The 17013-nt window shown below is 55.7% G+C and overlaps 3 protein-coding genes across 6 annotated transcripts in view; all 3 read left to right on the top strand.

Annotated features, from left to right (window-relative positions):
* LOC128566373 (glutamate dehydrogenase 1, mitochondrial-like) overlaps positions 1-17013 on the top strand; it is a 263695-nt gene that overhangs the window by 166291 nt on the left and 80391 nt on the right.
* On the top strand, positions 25-11372 carry NATD1 (N-acetyltransferase domain containing 1). 2 transcript variants are annotated; one of them, XM_053563257.1, is made up of 4 exons: positions 25-335; positions 8811-8929; positions 9693-9757; positions 10516-11372. In XM_053563257.1, the coding sequence occupies exons 1-4, from the start codon at positions 230-232 to the stop codon at positions 10613-10615; spliced, it is 390 nt and encodes a 129-aa protein (XP_053419232.1). In that variant the 5' UTR covers positions 25-229; the 3' UTR covers positions 10616-11372. The 2 variants fall into 2 exon arrangements, with proteins under 2 accessions (XP_053419232.1, XP_053419233.1); XM_053563258.1 differs by having other exon boundaries at positions 62-335; positions 9693-11372.
* The window catches only part of TMEM11 (transmembrane protein 11), a 40110-nt gene continuing 34482 nt past the window's right edge, over positions 11386-17013 (top strand). The window contains exons 1-3 of one of the 3 annotated variants that reach the window (XM_053563251.1): positions 11386-14968; positions 16194-16295; positions 16445-16660. The gene's annotated coding sequence lies outside the window, so the exon portion shown is untranslated. Of the gene's footprint in view, positions 14969-15771; positions 16296-16444; positions 16661-17013 lie in introns of those variants that run through there. The other 2 variants (XM_053563253.1, XM_053563254.1) reach the window with 2 other exon arrangements.

Genomic DNA, 17013 nt, shown 5'->3' with positions numbered 1-17013 from the left:
GCGCCGCACGTGACCGCACAGCTGATTTCCTGCCCCCTCTACCCCCGCCCACAGTTTTTTTTTTTGTTGTTGCTGTCGCTACAGAGGCTGCCTCCGAGTGTCAGTTTCAGCACCGCCGCCTCGGGTCCCTGGGGCTGGACTCCCCAGTCGCCCGCGCCCCTCCGCCGCCCGCGCGCCCCGGCCCCAGCCCGCGCCGCCCGGTTCCAAGCGGCAGCAGCCCGGCGCGCAGATGGCGCACTCTGCGGCCGCAGTGCCTCTGGGCGTGCTGGAGCAAGGCTGCCCCATCCGCGTGGAGCACGATCGCCGGCGCCGCCAGTTCACTGTCCGGCTCAACGGTAACTCGGCGCCCAGCCCGCCCCCGCCTTTTGTTTGTGAGCGAACCACCCCCTAGCTGGACGCCCGCCGCCCCGGAGGTTGTCGCGAGCGCGCGCTGCTGGTGGCCTCGGGGCTAGAACTCCCGGAACGGCCGGGCCAGGCGGGGGCGGGCTTCCCGGGAGAGTTGGGCCCAGGCGGGCAGGAGCTCCCCGGAAAGGCAGAGGCAGGAGCTGGGGCGGTGCGGTCTCCTGCTTCGGCCTCCGGGACCCGCACCTGCTCCCTCAGCGTTTTCCGGTGCTGGGCACCCACCTGGAGAGCCGATCGGCAGCAACTCTGCCCCCTTACCTGGGTGTTAACATGTCTTCTCGCTGCTGCTGGGAACCTTAGCTTTTTTGCTTCTGCTTTGGAAAGGTTGAAGGAATCCTCCTTGCGAACCTAAAGCAGACAACTAAGGGGGGTTGTGTCCCTGTTGGGAGCTGTGGATGGTATCACCATCAGATCCCGGCTACTATGAGGCTGGCCAGTTGGCCTCATCTCTGTGTGCCTCAGTTTCTGTATCTCCGAGATGGGAATAACAGAAGTGCGCACGTCCTGGGCTAGTTGGGAAGATGAAAGGCTGTAATAAATGTAGGGTTTAAAACAGCTTCTGTGGCACAACCTAAGTGCTGATAAACGTGGACTCATCCTTATTTTTAAAACTAGAAAGCAAGTTCAAGTCCTCGTTTCCTGTAAAAAAGTTTTGACTAGCCCACCTGCCCTAAGAGGTCTGAAGGGTAGGAACTAGGATTATGAAATCTGGGACCCCTGTCTGCCACTCCCTCCCAGCGTGGCCCCCGGTGGGAATGTCCAAGCTGGAATGGCCCTTAGAGGCCATTGTGCCCATTTTCAAGAAGGGAAGGTGGAGGCCCAGGAGAGGGAGAGGCTGCTGTGGGTCAGGCAGTGAGCTGGGGCAGAGCTGGAACAGCGTCCTGCCTGGTCTGACTGGAATGGCACTCTTGCAGCCCTAGCTGGGCTACAGCCAGCAGGGTCCCAAGCTGGATGTTTCTGAGACACAGGTGGGCCAGACCCCACCACATACACAGCCTTGTAGATGCAACTGTCAGAACATCCCAGTGACACTGGGACAGACCAGTCCACATTGCAGATGAGTAAACTGAGGCTAGGACCACAGGAAGTGACTGCCAGTGTCACCACAACTCCTGCCTGGGCCACACTGACCACATTCTTCCCACATAGAAGTAGGTCCTTCAGCTGCTGTGGTGCCAGAAGTGGCCCAGCTGGCCATGCTGCTCGGGGCCCCAGCCACTCTTGGGGGAGAGGCCTTGTGGCATTTCAGATCCTCTTTTCTGAGGTTCCAGAGTGACCTGTGGTTCCCTTGGGAACTTAGGTTCGACTCAGAGAGAGAAAGAAAATGGAAACATTTGGGTTTTTTTTTTCTTTCCCTTCTGCTTGGGTATAGCCAGAGGACAGCCCTCCAGAGCTGGCTGTGGTCAGGGCCGGATGTGCCCAGCTACGTTTCTGAAATTGCTTTCTGGAACCTATTGGGTAGCTGCCTACAAAGTCAGGCCCAGAGGAGCAGGGGTGGGGGTCCAGGGGAGAAGAGGGCATCTGGGGGCCCCAAGGAAGGGGGTGCACAACACGGAGTGGGCCTTCTTTGGCCTCCCAGGTTGCACTGGACCTAAGTGTGTCTAGGGGTCAGGGCCCAGACCTGCCTGAGCTGGGGAGGGGAGCCGCCTGTCTGCATCTCCTGATCTGGAGGCCATGCACTTGTGCCCATTGAGGATTGCGAACACTGAGGCCAAGTGGTCAGGTAACCTGAGCTCCTGGTGCAGGAGCATGACAGGGCTCATGTCCCCTGGCGTGTGCCCAGGCCATCCCATAGCAGAACTGGGCTGATTGTCTTCCTGCAAGCTCCATTTCTGAGAGAGCAGCTGTGTTTATTAAGCTCTTATATTCTAGAAGCCGTATCATGTGGGGTCACTCACTTGGCCGCTCAAGGCAGAGATGTGAGATACTTCTCTCCTTTTACAAGTGAGGAGACTGAGGCACAGAAAGTGAAGGGACTCGGCAAGGCCTCATGCCTGCAGCAGCACAGCCAGGGTGTGTTCCCCAGGCACTTACTGAGCCTGTCCTGTGTGCCAAGCACTCTTTTGAGTGCCATGGTCTGGTGGAACTGTCTGGAGGGAAGATGGGCGGGGGACAGAGAAGGTTGTGAAGCTTCCTGTGAAACAAGGGTACTAGTGAGAGTTGAGGTGGCAGAGGGGGTTTCAGACCAGGTTGCTGTTTAGAGTCAGGTGTCCAGGGAGGCCCCTCCCCCAAAGTTGTCCCCTCCCCCAGAGCCTGCAGCAGGGGAGACTGCACCTGGGGAGAGGACAGAGGAGCCCAGGCCCTGCCCTCCTGGTGTGTGAAGGGTGAGGTCAAGAGTTCATGGGGGCAGAGGGCGCAGGGCCTAGGCTTGGCTTTGACTCAGAGTGAAATCTGGATCCTGGGCAGAGGGCTCCCTCTGGCTTTTCTGAGGGCCAGGACAGAACCAGAGGCGGCTACTGCTGTGGCAGTGTGCCCAGCCCAGACACTGGACAGATGTGGAAGGAAGTGTGGACAGCATTTGCTGGTATGGGGTGTGGGTGTGAAAAAGGCTTGTCAGGCCCCAAATCCAGGTTCCAAAACTATAGTTTGTCACTATTTTATAGGTGGGGAAACCAAGGTACACAGCTGTTGGGCAGCTAAGTCATGTGCCCCTAGCCTCCATCTGATGATGGGCATCTAAAGGCTGAACAAGCTGCAAGAGACCCCAGCACCCTGACCAGCCCCTTCCTTGGCCTTCCCTCCCCCAAGCCCTGCAGCCAGAGCCAAGTGTCCCATTTGCTTCAAAGATTCCAGGACCCTGGAACTTTGTACATCCTCCCCAGCCTCCATTTTGCAGACAGGGAGACAGGTCTCCCTGGCACTCCCAAAGGTAACCTGGGCCTCTTGAGGGTCAGAGCAGCCCTACCAGGAGGCCCATGCAGTGTTGGGGTGGGCCAGGCCAGGGCCCTATACAGAGGGGAAGGGACACGTTGTTGAGCTTCTCCAGGGTCCAGCCACTCTGCCTAATCCTCACTTTCGAGCTACCATCATGCGGCACCTCCCAAACCAGGCTCTGTTTATGGAGAGGCAGACAGGCTGGGCGGGTCTCTGGGGGTACCCTGCTGCCCCTGCTCCCCATCCTGTGGCTCCCCCCAGGCCTGGGTTCTGGCTTCACCTCTGCCTCTGTCACCTCATCTGTGCAGTTGGCCTTGTCTTGTGTCTGTGTGGGCAGAGCAGAGAAGGTGGAGGTCAACTCTTATTACAAAACTCCCTATCCCCTTCTGCACCTGCGCGCTTCTGCTTTTCTTGGTGACACCCTCTTGACAACTTCCAGGGCCCGTGGTCTGAGGTTGGGAGGGTGGAGTGACCCAGAGAAAGGTCCCCTGTTAACAGAATATAGCTTTAACTTTCCTTTTTTTTTTTTTTTTGAGACAGAGTGTCACTTTGTAACCCTTGGTAGAGTGCTATGGCATCACAGCTCACAGCAACCTCAAACTCTTGGGATTAAGAAATTCTCTTGCTTGGCTCAGCGCCTGTGGCTTAAGCGGCTAAGGCGCCAGCCACATACACCTGAGCTGGTGGGTTCGAATCCAGCCTGGGCCCGCCAAACAACAATGATGGCTACCAACAAAAAATAGCCCACTGTTGTGGCAGGTGCCTGTAGTCCCAGCTACCTGGGAGGTAGAGGCAGGAGAATCGCTTGAGCCCAGGAGTTGGAGGTTGCTGTGAACTGTGATGCCATGGCACTCTACCCAGGGTGACAGCATGAGGCTCTGTTTAAAAAAATAAATAAATAAATAAAAGATTCTTTTGCCTCAACCTCCCAAGTAGCTGGGACTACAGGCACCCAACACAGTGCCCGGCTTTCTTTTTTTTTTTTTTTTTTCCAGAGACGAGGTCTTACTCTGGCTCAGGCTGGTCTCAAACTCCTGAGCTCAGAGCAAGTCACCCACTTCGGCCTCCCAGAGTGCTAGAATTACAGGTATGAGCCAGATGCTTTAACTTTTCTTGAAATTACTAACAGTGCATGATCTTAATGTGATTCTCAGGCTCAGGGTGTGGGGGACAATGATGTACAGGACAGGTGAGGTCTCTGGGGCACAGGTGTCAGGACTGGCCTGAGATTACCTGGCAGAAGTGAGATTTGAAGCTAGGGCCCTACCAGGGCATGAGGCTATGCCCAGGTCCCTGAGCTGAGATACCAGGATCCGTGGGTCCTGCTGCCCAGACACTAGTGTGGTAGCCAAGTGTCTAGAGGGGACAATGTGGCAGATAGCGCAGCCCTGGCATCAGCCATCAGGAGAGCCTCTGGGGAGGTGTGTGTAGGCTCTCCTAGAGTAATGGGGGGCCCCCAGGAGGCTGTAGGTGGACAGGCAGAAGCATAGGGGCAGCCCACAGAGGCAGGGTGACATGAGCAGTGAGTTGTGCCCACGGGCCAGCCAAAGGGTCAGATTAGAGCGTGAGGGAAAGATGGACAGGGAGAACTTGAGGACCTTGGCCTGGCCTAGGTGGGGGTGGGGGTTGGGGGAGGATGGCCATTTTCTGGACCCCACATGTGAGTTTAGGGAGGGGCAGGGGGTTAGGCTGTGGGACCAGGTTGTGTGTAGGCTAGCTGGTAGGTGTGGGCAGTTCTGACTGGATGGCCTTCAAGGACCCTCCAAAGCCAAGGCCCAAGCGCTAGACCAGATGCCTAAGCTTGCCACCCAGGTCTGGTTCCTCACCAGCCTCCTCCAATATGCTCTGGCCAGCGCAGGGCATTCATCTGAACTCTGTCTTATCCCATGTGTAGTCCTGTGTCCACCCAGTGACCCAGATACCCTTACCCCCTTTCAGCCTGAGACCCTCCTTGTGACTCAGCCACACCTTGGGAGCTCTGACAGCCAGACCTGTTTAGTACTGTTGTCACAAGGATTGGCATGTGGTAGGCCTCAGGGCCTGGCTCTGGAAAGGCCTGCATGCTGGCCGTGCCGGGGGCCTTGGTCTACTCCAGACCTCGATGTATGTCTGGCAGAGGGACAGCAGTTGCTAGTCAGACAGATACTTCCCGGGGATAAGGTGATAACTGAGCCCTTTCATGGCCAGGTGCCGATGGGGGGTAGGCAGAGAATTTCTGAGGGTCAGAGCTACCTGCAGCCCAAGCAGCCCCCCAAGAGTGTTGATTGAGGGATGAGGAAAGGAACACTGGCAAGCTTTGAGGTCTGAATGCTGTACCCCTCCCAGTTCTGCAGACTGCCTCAGTGGAGGATGAGGCCTTCTCTGTGGCCTTCAAGGCCCTGCATGATCTGGCCCCTGGCCCACCAACATGGACTCCTTCTGGCCTGGCTTCTCTGTCCTCCTTGCTGTTCTTTGAACATTCTACCCCGGGGCCTTTACATGTGCCATTCCCACCACCTGAACTGCTCATCCCCAGCTCTCCTCTGGGGTCCCAGCCTTCTTCAGGCCCTGTGCACCTTCTTCACAATGGCAGCCCCATCCCACCATTTGGCCCTTCTCTGCTGTGGTTCTCCCTAGCTTGTGCCAGCACATCCCCTGTGAGTCATGTGTTGGTTGTAATGATGTCACTTCCTGCCCATCTCCCCCACTAACACAGGCTGTCCCTGAGAGGGGGCTTTGTCAGTTTTGCTTCCTGCTACCCACCCTCCCACCCCCCCGCACCCAAAACTTTGCTGAATGTAGTAGCCCTCAATGAATTTGAGGTAACTCAATGGCCAGAGAGGGCAGTCAGGCAGTTTCCTTGGTGACCGGGTTAGTCCCAAAATAGCCTCCTGACCTCTGCTCACCTGTCCTGGATGAGCTGAGTTAACTGCAGCAGGTGCAGAGCCAGAACTGAGTCCCTTGCCATGCGGCTGGGCAGGCGACAGTGGAGGCTACAGCTGGCCCTTTGTCAGGGCAGTGAGTACAGCCCATAGAGCTATGGACCCATAGGAGGAAGCACCAGTGCCAGGGTCTGGGAGTCTGGGGAGGAGGTAGGGCTGGGGCCACCCTCAGCTGGGCCTGACAGAAAAGGGAAAAGGGCATTCCAGGCAGAGGGAATGGCCTAGGGAGCAGAGGGCATGCCAAGGTAGAGCAGAGAACAGACTTGACTCCCAGTCTGGGGGCCTGTCTGCAACTTGACTGTGGACCCACCATGAGACTTGTGTCTTTGGATTTCAATGTCTTGTCTGGAAATAGGGAGATGAACTGTAGCCTTTCTCTAGGAGCTTTGGGGAGACTCAAGAGAGAACTCAAGGACCAGAAAGCCTCCTAGCTAGAGCTGGACCAGTTACAGTGTCTGATTTGCTGGGTGACCAAGGCCATTTGATCCCTCAGCCTGTCAGTCTTCCCCTTGCAATATCCACAGGAGGCTGGGAGCCCAAGCAACATATAGGAGCAATTTCTAGGATTCTTTAAGGTTAAAATACGATTTTAAAAGTAAAAGAGAGCCACTTGGTACTGGCATATTCTTTCATAGCTGGCAAGCTGTATCCTCCCACCTCGGGGCCTTTGCGTTGGTCTTGCCCCTACCTGGCTCTCCCTTGTTGCCCTAGCCTGATTGCTCTACCCTCCAAGACCCAGGTTTTTTTCTTTTCTTCATCCATTTGTAGTTCCCTGAATTAGAAACCTTGGAGTTTTCCTGGACTCTTTTTCTCTCACTGACCACATCCAAGCCTTCAACATGTGCTTATGCCCCCACTGCCCTTGCCCTCACTCACTGGGCTCTCTGGTCCTGGCCCAGTCTGGGTTCCCTGGGCACCCAGAAGGACCCTGTGCAGTCATGAGTCACATCCCATCCCTTTGCTGAGGACCCTCCCACAATACCCAGCTCACAGTGGTTCGGGAGGCTCTGTAAGGCCTGCCCTCATGGCCTCCCTATCTTCACCTCCTCTACCCACCCTCTCACTCACTCCACTTTAGCCATCCCACCTTACTTGCTGCCCCCATATAGGCCCGCTCCTGCCTCAGAGCCTTTGCGCTGGCTGTTCCCTTTGTCTAGAACACTTCCTCAGACATCATAGGTCTGACTCCCTCTCCTTCTATGTGTGTATGAGACAGTGTGTCTCACTCTGTCACCCTGGGTAGAGTGCCCTGATGTCATAGCTCACAGCAACCTCAAACTCTTGGGCTCAAGTGATCCTCCTGCCCCAGCCTCCCAAGTAGCTGGGACTGCAGGCACCTGCCACAATGCCCGGCTATTTTTTTTTTTAGAGACAGGAGTCTCACTCTTGGCTTAGGCTGGTCACAAACTCCTGAGTTTAAGCAATCCGCCCGTCTAGGCCTCCCAGAGTGCTGGGATCACAGATGTGAGCCACCATGCCTGGCCCCTTCACCTGCTTTTCATGTTTATTGTCTCTCTCCCCTTCTGGGCTGTTTTCATGAGGAAAATACTCTTTTTGTCTGGCTTGTTTACTGCTATGTCCCCAGTACCTGGAACAGTGCCTGAGACTCAATAAACTTTTGTTGGTGGATGAATGAGTGGATTGGATGGATGAATGGGTAAGTGGATGGGTGGAGAGTGGATGTTGGATGATGAGTGGGTTGATAGATGGGTGGGTTGGTGGGTGGACAGATGGGTGATGAGTGTGTGGATGGGTAGATGAGTGTGTGGATGGGTAGATGAGTGGAAGAATAGATAGGTGAGTGAATGAGTGGATGGATGGGTGAATGGATGGACAGGTGAGTGATGGATGAGTGGGTGAGGATCGATAATGAATAAATGGGTGGGCAAGTGGATGGACAGATGAATGGATGGATTGATGGGTGGATGGATGGATAGGTGGGTGGACAGACAGAACAGATAGATGGAGCCTGAGAAACTGCAGTTGGGAGAACTTTAGGTAATTGTGTGACAGGAGTTTGGGGTGTTCTGGTGAGCCCCAGTCCTGGCAGGCCCAGGTGTCAGCTCTTCATGGACCCTGGCTGCACCATCCTCTGGTCTTCCACGTTGTGCCAGGTTCAGGAGATGGTCTGATGCACACCTCACAACACTGTTTCTCTCATCTCTGTGCTGTTTCAGCTGCAGATTGGCCGAGCTCCACTCTGTGTCCAGTGCTGGGTCTTGCGATTCCCAACCCCTGAGACGGGCTCAGGTGGGGCGCAGAGAACAGGGCTATGGGAAGGGGGCCTGGACTGCTGAGGCTGATGTTGTGGCAAAGGCTCAGGTGGGCCTGTGTGCCAGGCATGGCTCTGAGCATCTTGCAAGGTCACCTCATTTAATCTTCCACATAGCCCTATGAGGAACAGTTTATTATATCCCCACTTTCCAGATAAGGAACTGAGGCACAGAGGTTACTCAGGATTCAACTTCAGTAGTCAAATGGCTCCATGCCTGTCCCTCCTCCCCATACTCCATGCCGGAGTCCACTGGGCCCTTAGGGACTCTGTACCAGGGCTGGCTGAGACCTACAGGCCCTGGAATCCTCATAGGCTCACCTGTCTTCACACTCCTCCAGGATGTCACGACCGGGCTGTGCTGCTCTATGAGTATGTGGGCAAGCGGGTTGTGGACCTGCAGCACACTGAAGTCCCTGATGCCTACCGTGGGCGCGGCATCGCCAAGCACCTCGCCAAGGTAGGTGGCCGTGTCTGGGAACATGGGGACCAACGCCTCCCAGCCCCAAGAGACAGGAGCCCTAGCCGTTGACTCTGGCCTGCTTCCTGGCCCTGGCTCTTGGGGGTAGTGGTGGCCTCTCTGAGCCCAGGCTCCTGTTCTGCAGGGCCCTGGCAGGGCTAAGCCTCCAGGGTCCCCCCATATCCACTGTGTGGCAGGAGCTCCACAGTGTACCTGGTTCTGTCCCAGGACCCAGGGTCTGGCGTGTAATAGGTACTTGGTAAACAGAACAAATGGATGAGTGTTCAAGTGTATTGCCCTGTGCCCCAATCCTAGCCCTCAGCCTCTTCATCCCCAGAGCATCTTAATCCCCAGTTTCCTGGGCAGCAGGTTTGGGCTTAATGGGAGAGGATCATAGCTGGAGCCTCTGTGTCCCCCAGGGTCCCCCAGGCACTGCTCCTGGGCTTCACTGGGCTTCTGCTGGCTCTACCCCACCATGTCCCCTATGCACTGTTCCTGGGCTTAGCTGGGCCTCTGCTATCCCCCACCCCCTTCCCTCAGGTTGGGAGGGTGTAGGCCCCGCCTTGGCACTGCCTGGGGCAAGGGGCGTTTCCTATGGAGGTTACCCTGGTTCTGAGGGGGAAACCCAGGGAGTTACTGACCTGTCCTTGGTGGGAGGGCAATGGGGGGCCTTGGGGGCTGCACAGGAAGCAGTGGAGCCACCTTCTTGGGCTGGGTGGCCATAGGCCCTGATGACCACTGTCTTCTCTGCCCTGGCTCCCAGGCTGCCCTGGACTTTGTGGTGGAGGAGGACCTGAAGGCCCATCTCACATGCTGGTACATCCAGAAGTACGTCAAGGAGAACCCCCTGCCGCAGTACCTGGAGAGGCTGCAGCCATGACCTTGGCCATAGGCGGGAGTACTCCCTCCGGACCTTCCCACTCGGCCTTTGCCCAGCCCCACGTGCTCTCAGGAACCTGGTCCCTCTGGGAACAGACGCAGAGTTATTTTTGTAAGGAGCCTCATCTGGCCTCACATCCAGGTCCCTTAGGCAGCTGGCCAAGGATGGGCAGAAACCTGTTGATGGAGGTACAGGGGAGGCCAGGCAGTCTCAGCAGCTCCTACTCTGCAAGGGCGTCACAGAGGCAGCATGGGGCCCTGTGTCAGTCTGGGTCCTGCCTGCCATCCCCTGCTCAGCAATCAGCAGGACCACCACCTCTCCTGGGCCTGCTGTGTCCTTTTTGCAAATAAGAAGAATGTTCCCTGGGAGCCAAGAGGAGCAATAAGAAACCTCGTGTGCCAACATCTGAATGTGACAGTGCCAGGCTGCACCTGCCACGTGTGCTCCCCCTCTCTGTCTCAGACTTCTGGGCCTAGTGGGAGCCACAGGAAAGGGCAGTCCTCCCCAATGGGAGAACCAAGGAGAGTGGTGGGCGTAGCACAGGCTCAGCTGTGCACGTACACATGCAAACACACATGAACACACGTGAACATGTGAGCACATGCATGTGGGATGTGGCGTGTGGCCAGGCTGGTGGGGGTGCATGGTGGGTGTTCTGTCCTTGGTATTCTAATCTTATGTTGGCCTCTCCTGCATTGCTCTGCAGGACACCGACACCATCCCTGGTGGGCTGCCCTCCCTGCACCCATCTGCCAGGTGCAGCTCTGCGGCTACCCTGGGAACTGCAGGATGAATGGATATCTTAGAGCTGGGCTGGGAGGTGGACTGTCCAAAAACTACCTTCGTCACCCAAGAGGAAGAAACATTTTCACTCAGAGGGGTTTCCTTTTCAGCCACTAGATACCAGAGTGGCCTGTTTTGTGGCTGGCCATAGTTATGCAGGCTCTGCTGCCCATTGAGTACTAGGGCTCCTCCCCAGATGAGCCTTCCTGGACATGGCCTGGACACCACTCCAGGACATTTTGCTTCTTTGGGCCATCCTGTCTGAGACCCTGCAGCTTTCCCAGGGGTTGGTTTGGGCTCAGGGTCCCAACTTCTTTTGCCCCATTCCCCAAAGGATCAGATTTGTTCCTGTTCATCTGTGGTGCTGGAGGGTTACCCAGGAGCTAGGGGTCCTTTGAACCTGAGACATTAACACCGAATCCCTTCGGGATGGTGCGTCCCCTCCAGGCCTCGGGGAGGGGGTCTGGGACTGGACTTTGGGAGGTAGGGAGAGACTGACCAGGATCCCCCATGTCTTCCTCTGGTGCTGGGGCCAAGGGAGGGGTGGGTGCTAGGGCACTGGTTGCCACGGTGACCCCTCTATCTGACTCCCTGGGGTCCCCTTTCTCTCCTTCAGCCACATTAGCCCAGGGGCCCATCCCAGTCATGGTGCACCCTGGTCTTCCCGCTCCCTCGCCCAGGACCATGGAGATCAGCATGTGTGAGGCCTGACAGCATGCCTCTGGGGGGCCCAGAGCCCCCACCGCCATGTTTCGGGCATGGACCAGCAGTGGAGATATCCCAAGCATCAGGCATGGACCAGCAGTGGGGATATCCCAAGCACCCTCTGCAATCCCAGCCCTCACCTCATGTGAGAAGCTTCTGCTCTGGCCTCCAGGAATTCCTGGGAGCTGAGATCACCCTCCTCAGCACTGTCTGCTAGAGAAGTCCCTAGGTCTCTAGGAAAACGCAGCTGGCAGGAAGTAGACTCAGGGTACCCCATTCCTGGTGAAAAAGCAGGTTGTAGGCCCAAGAGTGGACAGATGGGCAAGGACCCTCCTCCCTTTCTCCCAAAGGGTCACCCCTTCCCTATCTGTACATCCCTCCCCAAGTTCAGTCACAGTTTCCATTATGATTCCTAGTGAGCTGGGCTGTGGCCCACCACCTTCCCAGTCTCCCCATAGGAAGGCCCCTGTAGTGGTGGCACCGGGGACCCCCTTGGGAGGCCCCAGAGGTATAGCAGGGGCCCTGAGGAGTGGAAAGAGCCTGTCTGTACTGTGCTCTTGCCTCAACCTCAGAACCCTGGTGCTAAGCCCTCGCAGGTGACTTGCCCACCAGCCAGGCCATAGATTACTCAGTACTTGAACCAGCAGACATGGGGTATGGAGTCTACATGCCAGGTCTGCACAGGGCCTAAGCCCTGCAGGTGTAACCTGGGCCTCTCTCCTCAGGCTGCCTTAAAGTACCATTCACCTCACTCTAGGGGCCGCCAGGCTAGGTGGGGCCTGGCTGTGGTCCCCCGAGAGCCTCATGCCTGCAGCAATAACCACATCCCCCAGGCCAGGGGCTCTGGGCCCACCACAGACACCCTTGAAATCCCCTAGCCCACCTCTTGGCCATTGTCTGGTGCCACCTCATGTGCCTGGTGACCCAGCCTTACCTCTGTGCTATCCTGGGATACTCTGGTCACTTGTGGCCAATTAATATGTCTCAGCAAGACTTGTGCACGGCACAGCAGAGGAACCCTTGGGTCCCCGCTCCCCTGCAACCCACTTGCTGCCCTGCCAGTCTCGTTCCGTGGGCTTCTCTTTCTTGCCTGGCCAAAATAGGTGGTAACTCGTGCCTTTCCTACTCAGGACCCGTTACGGGTTGTGTCTGGGTCAAGGGTGGTCTCTAGACCAGCTCTTTGTCACTTTCAAACTTGTGAACAGACTGCACGTTGTGCTTTCCAATACACTACACATGGGGCCTGGTGAAAGGACATGCGCTGTGGTCTGGCGCTGGCTGGCTGGCTTCATCCCCCTGCAATCTCGTCTTTAGCTCTATTTTTAATTGGTGAGGAGGCTGGAGAGCCCCTGAGTCCCTGGGCATCCCTGAGGAGGGAGTGAAAAGTCAGGCTGGGAGTGAGGTCTCCAGGCTCCCTTCCTTGGATCCCCCTTTTTCCTGTGTTTTGGGCACAGCCTCACTTTTCCTTGAGGATGTTGGGGATCTGAGTATCATCCAGGTTTGGCTGAGGTCTTCTCACAAGGCAGTGATAGTGTCAGGGTCCCAGCCCTAGTCTGGGTGACTGCCATCCATGGCTGTTCCTCCCTACCAGCCTAGGTCCTACACCATAGTTCCTGCCACCTCCTATAGCCAGGGCTCTGGGGCCTCTTCCTCACCGGAGCAGCTTTGTAGGCTTCCTGGGAACAGCCTGTGATGACACACCAGCGCCGGTCTTGGCCATAAGAGGCAGGGCCAGCCTCATGTTCACATGAACCAATCAGGGAAAGCAGTGGCTGCTGTTCCCAGAATACTGGGTCAGCCTCATCCCATCTGCTGGCTACCCAGGGAGGAGTGGACTCCCAAAAGGGCACTTTCCCTCCCAGCTCCCACTTGGGGCTCCACATAGCAACTACCAGCCCTGTTGCACACCTGCCCCACTCAACTGTCGCCACTGCCATGAGACAGGAGTCTTAGGCCTGTTTGACAGATGAGAGCAGGACTGAGGCTTGGTGTGGGACAGTCAGAAGCCTGCAGCCATACAACTAGAGGGGACCAGGATTCAAACTGTCTGCTCTACCCTGTGCCATGAGGTCTACTTAAAACAGCAGATGGCCTCAGAAAGCAATAAACAGATAAGACTCCCAGTAATTTACTTGCTCATTTGGAAGGCTGAGACGGGGTTCTTCCTTCATCCAGAAGGTGCTCAACTGAGCAAGAGCACAGGCTTGGGTGGAGAAGGCTGGATTGCATGTGAGGCTGTGGGTGTAAGCAAAAATGTTAGTGTGGCTCCTGACCACATACTCACTGTTCTTCCTCAGTTTAGCATTCTCAGATTTGTTCAAGTCCACCTAAACATCCCTTTGCTATTCTCAGGGTCCCACTCCTTGATTGCTGCCCTAAATTTCAGAGATCTGGGAAACTGAACTCAATCTGCGTGCTGACTGCAGCTGCAGGGCCACATTAGGGTGTGCTTTCAGTTGTAAGAGTCATGTCTGCAAGGTATTAAAGAGATTCACTTCTGGTTATAAAAATGCTCTCCAGTTTCTATCCATGCCTTGAACTGAGTTTATCAATTTCTGCTGATACTCCAGTGTGATCAGAAGCCACCAGCCCACTGCAGAGTCTTTCTAGGTGTCATCCCTGGGATATGACCAAAGGCAGAGCCATTTGGTCTCCCAGGCTTTGCCTTCAAATGACAGACTCATCACCCCAACCACTTAAAGTAGATGATACAGCAAGGACTATTTTTGTCACTGGGCACAGTGAACTACCCCCACAATGAGGTCATTACTTGGTATGGGGCCATGGGGCAGGTAACCTACCCCAAGTTTCCAGCTTTGAGGAACTGTTTCCTGGGAGGTCACCCCTGCTCCCAAGAACAAAGCTAGTGAAGAGTCAGAGAAATGGAAACTGCCCATGTGCTTCAAATGGGGGAGCTTTCCACAGGGGGGTTGGTGATGACCTTTGTTGGAAGAGCGGGAAGGCGCAGGCACCCGCATATTGGGAATTGTAGGAAGCTTCTCTGGCACAGAGGCTGGAGGAGCCAGCAGGGTCACCCACACGTGCCTTAGGGTCCCTGGGCTGCTGAGGGTGCCCCTGGTGAGGCAGCATTGCCTGGACAAGACCCAGCAGTGTGTGCCTGCTGGTCCCTGCTGTTGATGCCACCAAAAACACCCCCAAAGCACTCCTTCCTTCCTTCCTTCCTGTCTCCTGTGCTTCCTACTGGCGGAGACAAACTGAAAGCTGCTGGCAGGGCCTCTAGGGTGCTGTCTGCAGGCTCCCAGCCTTCTGCAAGGTGGAGGAGGGAAGGGATCCCACAGCCAACAAGCCGTGGGGCACCTCACCTGCTAGGGGTGTGCTCTGAGGGAATGCTGATCCCGGGGCCTGAGGATGCAGACAAAGCATGAGAGAGTGGAGGGCCCGCAGCCAGACAGACTGAGCATGTTACTCTGGACTAGAGAAACGAAAGTGAAACTTCCTTGTCTTGGGAGGAGCTTTTCCAAGGATCAAGAGGGAGACAGCCATTAAACGTGGGCTCAGGTGGGAGATCTGGCTGGGGAGATTCAGTAATCTTTTAGGGAGAAGGTGGAACCCATAAGTCAAAGAGGGGCCCCTTGAGAGATTTATTCCTGAAGGTTGTCCCAATTCAGGAGGAAACTTCGCAGTGGAACGTGTGAGTTGGAGCCTGAAAGGTGAGTGGGCTTCGAGCGGGGAGCAGCCTGCAGGCCCTATGTGATCTAGCCCCCAGTCTCTGACCTTGCCTCCCTGAGCTCTTCCCCTTCTCACCCCAACCACACAGCCTCCCTGCTCTCCCTCAAAGCTGCACAGCCCACTTGCCTCGGGACCTTTGCACATGCAGTGCCCGCTGCCCGGAGTCCTCTTCCTCAAATATGTTCACGGCTGCCTTCCTCACCAACTTCAAGTCTGGGCCCAATTCCTGCCTTCCCTCCCACTTCTTCCACAGTTAAACTGCCGCCCTCCCACTTCCCATCCCCTTATCCTGCTCTATATTTTCCAACTTTCTATCTCTTCTTGTAGAATAATGTAAGCATTTATTTTATCTTGTTTATTATGCATTATCTCTCCTGCTGGAATACAAGCTCCACACCAGTGGGAGTTTGTTTTTTTTTGAGAGTGCTATGACATCACAGCTCACAGCAACCTCCAACTCCTGGGTTTAGGCGATTCTCTTGCCTTAGCCTCCCCAGTAGCTGGGACTACAGGCGCCTGCCACAATGCCCAGCTATTTTTTTGTTGTTGTTGCCGTTTGGCTGGGGCTGGGTTTGAACCCACCACCATCGGTATATGGGGCCGGCGCCCTGCTCACAGAGCCACAGGCGCCGCCCGGGAGTTTGTTTTTTGTTTTGTTGACCAAAGTACCCCAGCATCTAGATCACTGCCTGGCACTTGTTTAGTGCTTAGAATCTTTGTTGGATGGACAGATGGGTGAGTGAATGGATGGGTGAATGGGTGGGCAAATGGATGGATGAATAGGTGGGTGAATGGAAGTGAGGTGAGGTAGTTGTGGATCCTTGAAGAACTGAGTGAGGCTGGAAGGAGACGAGAGTAGACAGGTGGGAGGGGCAGCAGATGGTGAGCCACATGGAATCAATTGGTTTCCACTCGTGGGCACACAGCTGCACCTCCTGGCCATCCTGGCAGCAGGTGGGACCCGAGGTCCAATGTGACGTGGGCTCCCTCCAGGCTGTCTCCTTCCTGTTCCACTGCTTAGTGCTACTGTTGACAGGGGCTTAGGGAGGGTGACTCTACTGGCTGCAAAGAACACGGGTTCCTGAATCGCTACACACAGGACAACCACTTGCCAGCCATGTACTCTCCCTCTGGCCTGCGATGTGAGTGGGAAACACATCTCTGTGATGTCGCAGCCTCCCTGCACCTGTTGTTTCCTTGTTACAGTGGATAGTGTGCTAATACATCGAAGTGCTGTGCTGCCAGAGCTCTGGCTGGTTTGGTGTCCAGGCTGCAGAGGACATGGAGGTGGACGCTGCACGTTGGAAAGTGGGGACTCATGTTATGCAGGGCCAAAGTGTTTGTTATACCATAGCCTACAATAGCTCAGAGGGCAGACCAGGGGAAGGAGGCTGAAGCTTCTGAGGAAAGTGGTGAAATATTCATGTATGTTGGTTGTTCCTCCAGCTTCTAACAAGATGTAAGAAAGGTGCACACAAGGGGGATACAAGCTGTGCTAATGGGACAAGGCAACAGGGAAGAGTTGGAAGCCTCACAACGTTGAAAAGGTGAACTGCAAATGGACCCCAGAGAGCAGGAAAGAACCCTGAAGTAGCCCATTAAAAAGCCCATTTAAACCTCCTCAGTTCTACAGGCAACAGCCTGAGTCCTGCAGCAGAGTGCAAACGAAGCAGGTGACTTGCTCCACTGGCTGTTGAGATGTTTCGTAAACTGAGAGAAACAGAAACAGACAGAGACAGACATGGGGAGGAGGAAGCAAAGAAATAAAGCTGCTGGAAAACTGTGGGAGAAAAGTACCTTGGGTGTGGTCACATGGAACTTACTGAAAGGAAAACTCCCTAGAATTTGGAGGGAATTGTACTGCCAAGGAAGCCACGACCCAGGGATTGCTGTGCAGTCCCCACCTCAGATGTGACCTCCTGGGATAGCAGAGTTGGGAAACCCCTAGACAGGCAGGGCAGGGGGCTTCCGAGCGCCGCTCTGAATTGTACCATGAATGGGCCAGGGCTGCTGTGTTCCCCCTCAC

Source organism: Nycticebus coucang, chromosome 15 (genome assembly GCF_027406575.1).
Source record: "Nycticebus coucang isolate mNycCou1 chromosome 15, mNycCou1.pri, whole genome shotgun sequence".
NCBI classification, from domain to species: domain Eukaryota; kingdom Metazoa; phylum Chordata; class Mammalia; order Primates; family Lorisidae; genus Nycticebus; species Nycticebus coucang.
The sequence above is the reverse complement of the archived record's forward strand: the minus strand, read 5'-3'. Positions and strand labels throughout refer to the sequence as shown.